The sequence below is a fragment of the Oncorhynchus tshawytscha genome, linkage group LG09, assembly GCF_018296145.1.
Source record: "Oncorhynchus tshawytscha isolate Ot180627B linkage group LG09, Otsh_v2.0, whole genome shotgun sequence".
In the NCBI taxonomy this organism is placed as follows: domain Eukaryota; kingdom Metazoa; phylum Chordata; class Actinopteri; order Salmoniformes; family Salmonidae; genus Oncorhynchus; species Oncorhynchus tshawytscha.
In genome coordinates this window covers 71,506,326-71,518,831 of record NC_056437.1, presented here as the reverse complement: position 1 = coordinate 71,518,831, position 12,506 = coordinate 71,506,326, and the positions used below count along the sequence as shown (strand labels likewise).

Sequence of the window (12,506 nt, the reverse complement as noted above, 5' to 3'; positions counted from 1 at the left end):
GTTCCCGGCCCAGTGCTCCCCTGTCCCAGATCAAAGCGTCCGTCTGTGACTCTTCGCAGGACCCGTCCGCTATACCCATAATTCCCCGCGCTGAGACAAAATGAAGGAATACAGCCTCTGCGGGAGAACAATGTTTGGGCTCTAAAGATTGAAACGAACGACCAAAGGTGAAATATACCAGCCGAAAGAGCTATTGGTGGTCATGCACTGGTAAGATAAAAGGAAAAATATATTTTGGGCGAGTTTAAATATGTGAAACTCCGGCAAGAGTGTGGGACAGACAACAAAGCGCAACGCTAGATAGCATACCGTTGCTGGAGCCGAGCATCAATTGTTCGCTTGAGTTGCATGGGCCATTTGTTATGGGTATGTCGCACATTATGCTCAGTTATGGTTTCTTTCAGTCCTCACCTAATGCCTATTAGAGGTTCAACTTGTTTATATCAACCGTATCAACTGTTTTAATTAGTTAGACAGGTATTGTGTATTTCATAACCGAAAAATGAAAATGAAGCGCTCGAAATATGTTGACGAATGACAACACATCGTGTTGTGTGAAATCGCGTGCATACGCCTTCTCGCAAGTTTGTCAATCAAAATTATTTAAGAATGAATTCCATAACTTAGAATTGATTTAGGACTACGTCAGGAGAGAACGTCAGATCCTCACATGTTTGGTGTAATGTTAAATTCGGTGTATGGTCTAATTTATTTTACCGAGTATAACTGTTATACTGATAGCCATATTGGCTAATAATTGCATGATCCTGCATCACAAAGGGCCTGGCAGGCTGGTTAGCCAAATGGCTAATTGTTTGGTGGCTAGCCAGACGTTAGCAGTAGCTAGCTATCGGTATTTCTAGCTCCAGTGAATGACACTAGATGAATAAATCACAGCTTGGCGCTGGGAACCGATTTGTCGCGTACTTCATTATTTTTTAACACTGAATACATTTTAATTTTCAACAAACGCTTACTTACATTACATACCATGTTGCTGTAGCATGTTACATATGCATTTGTTAGCTAGCTGTTAGCTTTATTTGGTATCAGCGTGCTAGCAAGTTGCATCCAATGCAACTGCAATAGAGCTAGGCTAGCTAGCTATGCTGGTGGAGACAATGAAGTTCAGAGACACCATTAAGTTATTCGTGATAAATCTGAAACTATTCAAGTGAACTGTGTTTTGTGAATGAAAACCCACTATTGAAAAGCCATTCAACTGAATACAATAAATTGACTAGGTAATGGTAGTGTGGGCAATGTTACAATTATGAAATTGCTGCTTGAAATATTTGTTTATAGCTATTTAACCCCGAGTTAGGCTATATCAGCATCTGATGTTTTCCTCAAGGTGATGTACTGGTTTTTGGATGCTGTTCCTCTCATTCCAAAAACTCCATTTTGATTTGCCTTTTGGAATCCTCTCATTCCTCGTGGCATTGTAAAATAGCACAGCAGCAGAGACATGACTAACCTCAGTCATCTCAAATTTCACGGTATGAAGGTAGCTAGCTAGCTTAGTAAAGTGTTCATTTGAAACAGTATGAGAGTTGTATCTTTTGATCAGCCTAATCTTCCTGTAGCTATACACAAGTATATTACAGTGCCAACGTTTTGCATTATACCCATGATATCAGTTTTATATTGCTTAATGATAGATTATTTTGGTGGCTAGTACTGGCTACTCTTGCTTGGTTCGTTAACTTTAAAGCCCTTGTTTGATGGGTTTCCTATGATGACAACCCATAGTCACCGAATAAAATATAGAAAATGACCTTCCCACTACCTGTAGAACCTAACTGGGCTCTCACCTCTTTTTAGTTAATTAGCCTAGTCCTCAAATAGGATGACAGATTAACACGCAGCTTCAGGTTCATTCCACACTCTCATAGGATGTCAGGGTTGAACATATTATAGGCTATACCTTTTACCCAGGTTAATTTAGCTGCATCTGAGATTGACTGAAGACTTTCTAAAAGTAGCCTTCTACTTCACCATGTTTTTAGGATACCATAATTCACCAAAGTCAGACTCCAGACCGTGGCTGTTTTATTGTTGACCCACACACCCTCATTATTAATCCGGCTAAGCACTTGATGGGGAGATCAGAGCCGGGCATGAAACTGATTCGTCAGGGACAGCCCATTGTAACAATGCTGCTCTTTCAGTCACTGTGTCTGAGCTAGAGGTAGAGCGATTATGATTTTTCAACGCCGATACCGATTATTGGAGGATCAAAATAAGCCGATACGATTAATCGGCCTATATATATGTGTGTATTAATGACAATTACTACAACATCTTTATGAACACTTATTATTATATAATGCATCAATAAAATCAACTTAGTCTCAAATAAATAATGAAACATGTTCAATTTGGTTTAAATAAAGAAAAAACAAAGTGTTGAAGGTAAAAGTGCAGTTTTTGCCAAGTAAAAAAAGCTACCGTTTAAGTTCCTTGCTCAGGACATGAGAACATCTGAAAGCTGGTGGTTCCTTTTAACATGAGTCTTCAATATTCCCAGTTAAAAGGTTTTAGGTTGTAGTTATTATAGGACTATTTCTCTCTATACTATTTGTATTTCATATCCCTTTGACTATTGGATGTTCTTAGGCTGGCAATACTATAGTGCCTATAATCTCGGGAGTTGATAGGCTTGAAGTCATAAACAGCGCAATGCTTGAAGCAAAGCGAAGAGCTGCTGGCAAATGCAGGAAAGTGCTGTTTGAATGAATGCTTACGAGTCTGCTGCTGCCTACTACCGCTCAGTCAGACTGATATATTAAATCATAGACTTAATTATAATATAATAACACACAGAAATATGAGCCTTAGGTCATTAATATGGTCAAATCTGGAAACTATCATTGCAAAAAACAATGTTTATTCTTTCAGTGAAATTCGGAACCGTTCCGTATTTTATCTAACGGGTGGCATTCCTAAGTCTAAATATTCCTGTTACATTGCACAACCTTCAATGTCATGATTATGTACAATTCTGGCAAATGAATTACGGTCTTTGTTAGGAAAAAATGGTCTTCACACAGTTCGCAACGAGCCAGGCAGGCCAAACTGTTGCATACACCCTGACTCTGCTTGCACAGAACGCAAGGGAAGTGACACAATTTCCCAAGTTAAAAGAAATTAACGTTAGCAGGCAATATTAACTAAATATGCAGGTTTAAAAATATATACTTGTGTACTGATTTTAAGAAAAGCATTGTTTATGGTTAGGTACACATTGGTGCAACGACAGTGCTATTTTTGCGAATGCGCTTGTTAAATCATCACCCGTTTGGCAAAGTAGGCTGTGATTCGATGATAAATTAACAGGCACCGCATCGATTATATGTAACACAGGGGAAGCTAGATAAACAAGTAATATCATCAACCATGTGTAGTTTGATTGTTTTTTACAAGATAAATGTAATGCTAGCTAGCAACTTACCTTGGATCTTTGCTGCACTCGCGTAACAGGTAGTCAGCCTGTCACGCAGTCTCCTCATGGAGTGCAATATAATCGGTGTCCAAAAAGGCAGATTCATGAAAACTTGAAATCGGCCCTAATTAATCTGCCATTCTGATTAATCGGTCGACCTCTAGTCTGAACAGTTCATTTAGTTCACGTGAGTTTGTGTCAGCAGCACATGTAAACAAAAATAAACCATCATAAACCACTGATGGAAAATCCACCCAGTTAATGTTTCCTTTCCACTCATCCAGGAGTGCTGCGCTGTGACTTCACCCTGTTCACCTCTCAGCATACCTTGCATAAACACAGTTATCTGGGGAGATACACATTTTTAGAGCAGAAGACACATTTCCGTTCGCTGTAACATATGGACAATAAAGTTGGATTGCATTGTACTTCACCTCCTGCTCTTTCTTCCCCTGTAGTTGAATCTGCCCATCACCACCAAGTTCATCATGAGCATCATTCAAGACAAACTAGGTAATGACTTCCTGCGCTCCAATGGGAGCATGGACTCCAACTTCTCCCCTGGCATGATCATGTTCAGTCACCTGCCCCCTGTGACCAGCTTCACCCGGCTGGCTGCCCAGTCTGTTATGCAGGACCTGCCAGGCCCCCACGAGATGATCCTGAAGAAGGAGCGGGACTCTCCAGACTGCAGCATGGGAGCCCTGGGGGGGTATGGAGGGGTGGGGGACTACGTCCATGCCATGGACATCAAGCAGGAGAAGATGACAGAACATGACTACCGTCTGCCGCTGTACCCTGGAGGCCCGGGGAAGAGCACAGAGCTCCTAGAGGTGTCCATGGGCAACCACCAGAACTTGCTGGTGCATGACCTTAGCCAAGGCAACGTAAGGCCTTCTGACACATTGATACTTTTAGGGCTGGTTTCCCATACACACATTAAGCCTAGTTGTTGACTAAAAACCATTCTCAATAGAGATTCTCCATTGAAAGAGCTTTTTAGTCCAGAACTTAATCTGTTTCTGGGAATCCAGACTGTAATGTTGTTCTTTAGACCAGAGAATTCAAGGAAAGGCACCACACCATAATAGGGATTTTTTTCAATCTTAATTGTATCACAATCAACCTTTTCCAGTCATTTGTGTCTACATTCAACTTTTTGGTATTACACATTTTCAGACATATTTAAATATGCAAATTGGGCAATATATCATTAAATATGCACATGATTGCATATCAAGCAAATCCATTTTCCTGGACACTGGATGAAGTTAGCCTCAATATTTTGATTTCATTTTAAGACACTCCAGGACCGGACTTATCCAGAGCAGATTGTGGGTAAATACTTTTTTTCATCTTCCTATCTGTGAAGACATAGATGTATGTAAAATGCATTTTTGGCAAATTTTTCCCAACAAGATTGCACCTAGATTAAGAAATGGACAAGATATCAACAATTTCCTCTGGGCAAGTCTGGTGACTATCTAATCATAACCATACAGCATTTGGTGAAAGCAGATGCTTCTGAAGCTGAGGAAAAATAGTTGGTGTGTGGGAAGAGTCCAATATTTGGTAAATTGCAGTTAAAGTACAGTGAAATTAGGCTTTCAAATGCTTATTTAGAACCAACCACCATCTCTTCAATGTAAGTTACTATATAGTCCAGTGTGTAACATTCTCTATGAAATGGGCTTTTAAATTGTGTAATTCAATCTAGTGAGCTTTGAAATGAGTGGTTTAAATGAATAAAAATGTTGATGACTAGTATGAGAAACAAAAGAAAATATACATTTTCATCTAGTTTGACATTTTTATATAGATTTTTGGAAAATACTAATGTTAATGGACTAAAATATCAACAAATCTCAAAATTGATATGTAAATGCCTTAACCCACACCAAATCTTCCTCTTTTATGTTAATAAGTATGATTTTTTTTTATCATGGGTAAACAAGGCAAATGTTCTCTATTGAAATGTCTAATTCACAGCAGCACTACAGTTAGTAAAATAAAAATGTTACTCCGGAGGTTTGGTTGATCAGATGTCCACCTGCCTTTTGGGGAGCGGGGCTTGTAAAATAGCCAATCTCACCAAAGGCTGATGGATAAAGGGGAATGTGGGGGTGGGGGGGCAGCAGAGGGAGGATTTAGTAATGGTGACCTAAATCTAAGACATCAAATGCAAAATATGTCCCTCTCAAAATGATTTGGATTGGGCCTCTTGTGTGAATGGAAACGACCGTGTCCTTGCCAAGACGTCTTGTTTGAGCTTGCACTCACACATTGTCTTCTACACACACACACTCTCTCTCTGCCTAACAATAGCCAGGCTCCAGATTTTACTAGGCAGCACTTGCATGCTCATTGAAAAGCTAGACGTGTATCATTTCTTGCTCACTAAATATGGTTTAAAAGTTTATCCAAGGACATTTTAGAGAATATATTACATGAACTATGACATTATTTGTGTATTTTTATTTAACTGTTATTACTACTGAGGAGAATGGAAGACAAACATTTTTCTCCCCTCAAAAAGGCGATTCCCTACTAAAGTTATGAGTAGTTTCATTTGGAGAGCAGTCAGAGCACCCCAAATGGTGCTATTCATTTCAGGATAATGGCATGCTTGTGAGCTTACAGCCATTTTGAGGCCACTGGGCCTGCGCTCTTTTGGTTGAGGAAATGAGAAAGGTTTGTTTTGGCTAGCCTTACCCCTGATCTAATACAATGATTGGTTGATATTTGAGAGTGCCCTTGTCTTTCTCACGTGTACCAATCCACACTCAGGCTGTGTCTGAAATTATAACCTATTCCCTATATAGTGCAATATAGGCCTCTGGTCAAAAGTAGTGCACTATATATGAAATAGGGTGCCATTTCAGACAGCCATGCTCTTAGTATCCATATGGTGTTGGGAAGTGTAATTGAAATGGCAGTGTGGGTGGGGGATCAATGTCCCTATGAATCCCAGTGTCCCTCCCCTTTCCCAAACCACAGACTCCTTTGTTTGAAGATTGCTCTTCATAGTGAGTGAACAACATGTTGAATATTAATGAGTCTGTATTTAGACTTGAGCCACTAGTTAATAAGCATAGGCCTTTTCTATGGGATACTAAGTGTGTGTCTCAAATGACACCCTATTCCCTTATATAGGCCATTTTGGTACGCATCCTAAATGAAGAGCAGCTCTCCATTTTGAATGACGGCTTAACTGTGTCTGGAGAGATGCACAGAGGGAGCCAAAAATATGTGGTTTATTACTCTACCTTCTGGCACCTCCCCAAGGCAGCCCTCTGCAATGGCTCAAATGAGCTTTCACTAAATGCTGCATGAGTCCGTTTATGTTTTTTGTTTTGTGTACATGTGCAATATGTAGGCTATGTGAATGTGTGACTGAACTTGGCCCTTCCCATTCTCTCAAGTGCTCATTTTTTAAACATTTTCCGTCTTCTTTCTCACTCTGCGCCTCCCTCTTGTCATCCTCCCAGCTGCCGAGTCGGTTAGGAAAGGAGTCCTCAGGAAAGAGAGGTCGAAGGTCAAATGGTGAGGAGGGCAAGCCCCGGAGGAAACGTGGAGAGCCTAAGGTGTGTTATGCATCCTAAGTTATCTTGATTTAGATATGATTCATTCACTGAAATTTGGTCTTCATTTTTCACTAGTTGAGGATCTATTACATATGAGTATTTTTTTCCCCCAGAACTTAGTTTCTATCTTCAACGATCATACATTGAATGAGTTAAATTGAATTTGGTAGTTGAATTGGCCTCCTTTTGTCCAACAGCAATCAATGATGCTGGATTCAGATGGAGGCAGCCTTTGGCCCAACGGGAAGCTCCACATCTGTGAGCACTGCGGCGCATCCTTCAGGAGCTCCTACCACCTGCGCAGACATGTCCTCATCCACACAGGTACCCAGGCCTCTACTGACTGATCAACTGCTCATTTTTAATGTATTTTTAAATTTTTTATTTAAATTTAATTTTTGGTTTTAAAATACAAGTGCTCTCTTGAGGAACAACAGCATTTGGTTTGAATTGAATAGATAGACAATATGTTTGTTATGGGAGGTCCTCATTCACACAGGTACTTATGCCACTGATCAAAATGTATGTTCATTTCTAGCATTCTGTGTGGTTTTGGTTAGTTTTTCACTAGATTATGAAAGCTAAAAGAACCCCAGAAATGTTTGGAATATATCTTGTGTGTTAGAAAAACTAGGTTGTTCACAAAGTCACTGTAGGAAACTTTGAAATGAAACCAGTGCAGTATTAGTTTTGAATAGAGTAGGCAGACACAGAGGATTTAACTTAGTAACCATAACTGTGTGGCTGTGGTGTTGCCTTAGGTGAGAGGCCGTTCAGGTGCAGCCAGTGTAACATGAGTTTCATCCAGAAATACCTACTACAGCGGCACGAGAAGATCCACAGCGGTGAGTGGAATGTCAAATCCCACACACACGTCAAGCACACTAACGACATGTGAGAGACAAACAATCAATTACCTTTGTGCACCAATAGTTTTGCTCACTGTGTCATCCAGCTATGTTTTGTAGATGGTTATTTTTCTTTAGATTTTCTGTGATGTTTCCCCTGACAGGAGAGAAGCCTTTTTGCTGTGACCAGTGTAACATGCGCTTCATTCAGAAATACCACATGGAGAGACACAAGAGGACCCACAGTGGAGAAAAGCCATACAGATGTGAGACCTGCCAACAGGTAGTGACCTCCACATGGAAAATCTACTGAAATAGGATGATGTGTGTTGGGAGGGGGGGTGGTTATGACGAATGTCTGCTTTTGACCTGTGGAAGCAGCAGCACTTTTGAATGGTCAAGACAAATATCCCCTCAGGGACAATGCATCTTAATATGCCCACTTCCATTGTGGCATGAGGCATGACCTGACAAGTTATATTTCTCGGAATGAAAATGTCTTCGTGTCTATCCCATTCTGCTGTTTACAATCTGTACCCTACTTGTGTTCTCTCTGCCCTGCAGTTTTTTTCCAGGACAGACCGATTACTCAAGCACAAGCGAACCTGTGGAGAAGCCATAAAGAAGGATCTGGAGCCCGGGATGTTGGACCTGGGCTGTGAGGACATTGGGCAGGGCAGCTACGGAATCACTCAGGGAAATGCTGGGGCCTCGGGCCGGAAGAGGGGCAAGTCCAAAAACTCTGGTGAGGGAGGAGAGCGCAAGAGGAAGAAAGCGGCAGGGCCAGCTGAAGCAGGAGGGCTGGGCGGAGCACACATCCACGGGGCGCCTTCGGGAGGCTACAGTCTCCATGATTACAGCGTGGAGAATCACACTGTTTCCTCGTCCACTCCACCAGGGCCCAGTATGCACCACGAGCATCATGGCCGAGCCCCTAAGATGGCCTTCAAGAAGGCCAACCGCAAGGCCCTGGACCAGGGGGGTTTGGGGCAGGCCAAGCAGGGCACTATGGAGCAGGGTGGGGCTGTGGGGATGGTCGGGATGGGCATCATGCAGGGCTCTGAGGCCAAATCGGGTCCCACCACCAGTAACTATGACGACGCCATGCAGTTCCTCAAGAAGAGGCGCTACCTTAACGCGGCCAGCAGTGCAGCGTCAGGGACCGGGGTGGCAGGGGGCAGCACCAACGATTATGAGGTCAACGTTGGTCACCTGTCGTCCCAGCAGTCGGTTATCCAGGGGGTGGTATCAGGCGTGATGGATGGTGACTCGCCCCTCAGTCTGCTAGACTCCTCCCCCACGGGCGTGGACAAGCACGACAGGTCGGGGATCCCTGATGAGGTGCTGCAGAGCCTGCTGGACCACTACACCCAGAAATCAGACGGCTCGCACCACGACGTGCACTTTGACCTCAGTGACCAGCACGTGGCGCTGCACCCTGTCTCAGCAGACGGCTCTGACCTGAGCCACGATGCAGACTCCCCCAGCCCGTCTGGAGACAAGACAGTCATTATGCACGAGTACTCCCGCTTCCTGCTGCAGGCCCTGGAGCGCACCAGCCACAACACAGGCTTCCCCCTGGGCCCCGGGCCTCCAGCTACAGGGCCCTTCACCAGCTCCCACCAACGCAACCCACTCTTTTCAGACAAGCACATATACACTACGTCCCCTCTGGAGTGTGGCTTCGGCCAGCCTGTGGCCTCTCCCACCCTGCCCTCCTCCGTGCCAAAGTCCCACTTTGCAATGCTGTCGGGCTCCTCTCCGCAGCACGGCTTCCACCTAAACAGCCTGGAGCCTGCCACCCACCAGCAGCTTACCCCTTCTCAGGAGCTCACTGACCAGATGGAGAAGCAACACTCCTCCTCTTCCCCCTCCTCCTATCAGATCAGCCCGTCTGACCTGGGCAGCCAGAAGGACTCGCAGAACCTGGCTTCTATGGACCCCTCCAAGGGCTCCTACACGATTGAGAACTTTGCCCAGGCCTTTGGATCCCAGTTCAAGTCGGCCAGCCGCAGCGCCTTGTCGTACGGCGCTGACTCTAGCGGGGAGGTGGACCACAGGATAAGGACGCCAGTCTCCGAATTCTCAGGGTATACTAGTTTGTTAGCCGACGTCAATGAGGCAGTAAGTACAGGTTCCAAAACCCCAACAAGCCAAAGCTACAGATAAGGGCCTGGGAGGGGACAGCATTCTGTTGGAGGTTCATGTTTTGTCCAGTATTTTTTTTTTTTTGTGCGCCTATTTTATTATTTTTATTAAGTGAAGTTTTATTATTATTACCCTGCCGCTATGTTTGTGCCCCACCCCTCTCCCCAGGACTGGTCTTCAAGGCCTATTCAAATGCAATTTTTTAAGATGTATTTTTTAAGTAAATATCTATGTATTTAGTCCGTTTTCTTCATCTTTTTGGTGTCATTTTTTGTCTGATCGTTATTCTTTAGAATGAAAAAAAAAACATTTTTTTCATTTTTTTTTAAAGCAAAGTAGCAAATGAACTTTTCTCCCATGAGCTTAAGAGTTTTAGCAATCAACTTTACAATTGTAGCTAGCATAATAATGGGAATAACAATGATGGGGGCAGGGAATAGCCCAGAACTGAAATAGCAAAAAAATAAATAATGATATTGTCTGTTACAAGGATAAAAGTATTACTCAGGAAAAAAGTGTAAACGGAAGAAATTGTGTAGTGCAGTGAGCACTCATTTTACAGGTGTACATTTGCAACTACAAAGAGGATGCTTTGTGTGGTTATTTCTTGTGTTTTATACCTTGGTTGATGAGTGCAACAAATAATGGAGGCTGCTGCCAGCTCACTTACACTGAGAACACTTTCCACTTAGCTATATAGAGATTATGGTACTTTCTTGTCAATGTGAAACTCGTGTTTTCTTTCAATAAGGGCCATATATATTTATAACAATATATATACATGTATAATAACAGCTATAATCATTCTGGGGAACTGCCAGGTGAGGTAGAGAAAGTGAGAGGGGTCTGGGTTTGGGGGTAAGTTGTTTTCCTCGTTAGTTTTAGGAGGACATAGTGACACTATTCTTTGGCCAATAGAGGTTGCTGTTGGACAGCTGTGGAATTGCCTTCATCTTTCTCCCCTCTTCCTCTTCAATTCTTTACTTTCCTTAAAAGAATCCGATTAGCACTTTGAGCCATTTATTTCATTGAATAAACTAAACTACCCCATAAGATCATGGAAGACATTTGAAACAAACTGACTTGCTTTCTAAAGATTTGTATTGATCGGGTTGGGGTTACCACCGTATGCAGATGTGGGGTTGAAAGCATCTTGAGCAATGGGTGGTTAGGGGAGGGGGGGCTTTGGTTGGGATGGCATGGTCTCGTTTGGGAGGGTATGTGAGGGGGGAGTTGAGCCTGGAGTTTTTTTATTAGCATTATCTCCTGAATGTTATCACATGTAGGTCATGGGGAGGGAGGGATTGTTTTATGGAAATGTATTAAGTTAAATTGGGAATAAACGTGTAAAGTAATTCACCACTCTGTTTAGCATCTTGCTTTACTATTTAAATTTGAAGTTAAGTGTATTGGTGGCTGAATATTTCTTCCCCTGTTACTGAGAGAGCCTGGAAACATGTAAGGAAATTATCATGACTAAATCCAACCCATATACCTATAACAAACCCAAAGCATTAGACATTTCTGGTGTGCTGGCACTACCACAACGGTATTTTATGAGGAATGGGGTGCCTAGTCCTGCAAAATGTTGTCTACAAATAAATTGAGTGCGTCCCAAATGGCACCCTATAAAGTGCACTACTTTTGACCAGGGCCCATAGAAGAATAGGGTGCCATTGTGGACGTACACATTGTCTAAATGAAATGTACATTTCTCTGCCTGTGTCTAATGCATCCTTTGATTATGTGATTTCTTGCAGTCCTTCAATGAATCTAATTTATTTGATGTACTTTTTGTAAATCAAACTATTGCATTTTCTTCCATAGCCACGACTGGCCTTTTGAGCTAGAAATGTTATCACCCTTTTATTTATCCTTTTCTTTCCTGATGCCCCTTTTTTTGTCTTACAGAATCATGAAACATTGCTTAATGACTGCAATGTTGCAATATCATAGGGAACAATGACTGACCACTACAACCATGCTCTGTTTTTATTGGATAGGAGGCTGAGGGGTGAACAATAAAGACATTGACCTTTTATATACCTCGTTATCACTGTAAACACACAAGCAGGGACAAAAGGTTGGCTGTATGGAGCAGAGATGCTGTCTGTTGTATGTGGCTATTTTTAAACCTTGTCCGATAAATGTCAGTAACACCTGTTAAACAGGGTATGTTATTGCTTTAGGGTTCTGTAAATGCCTAATCATGCCAACCATTGCAGTCTACAGTTCAACTCTGTCTCCAAGGTAACATTTGTTACTTCCTATATTGAATGCCTATTGTTTACAAAACACTACGTCTAAATCTTGCCCCCAATATTATTCAAATATTTTTGTTGTTGTCTGCACACCAAATTTGTAGCTGACGTTATCCTCCCTCTTATTTTGTTCCAGATTTTTGCAATGCTTTGCAGGGCTGTACCTGTCCAATGACTTCATAATTGATTAGGGGAAAAATAATAAATGCTGTTATTGAGA

The 12,506-nt window shown here is 42.3% G+C and overlaps 1 protein-coding gene across 2 annotated transcripts; it reads left to right on the top strand.

Moving 5' to 3' along the window:
• Positions 1-12,506, top strand: LOC112258590 (zinc finger protein 281). 2 transcript variants are annotated; one of them, XM_024433052.2, is made up of 7 exons: positions 1-210; positions 3,904-4,332; positions 6,934-7,029; positions 7,227-7,353; positions 7,791-7,874; positions 8,042-8,160; positions 8,442-12,506. In XM_024433052.2, the coding sequence occupies exons 2-7, from the start codon at positions 3,934-3,936 to the stop codon at positions 10,044-10,046; spliced, it is 2,430 nt and encodes an 809-aa protein (XP_024288820.1). In that variant the 5' UTR covers positions 1-210; positions 3,904-3,933; the 3' UTR covers positions 10,047-12,506. The 2 variants fall into 2 exon arrangements, with proteins under 2 accessions (XP_024288820.1, XP_024288819.1); XM_024433051.2 differs by lacking the exon at positions 1-210 and adding an exon at positions 228-366.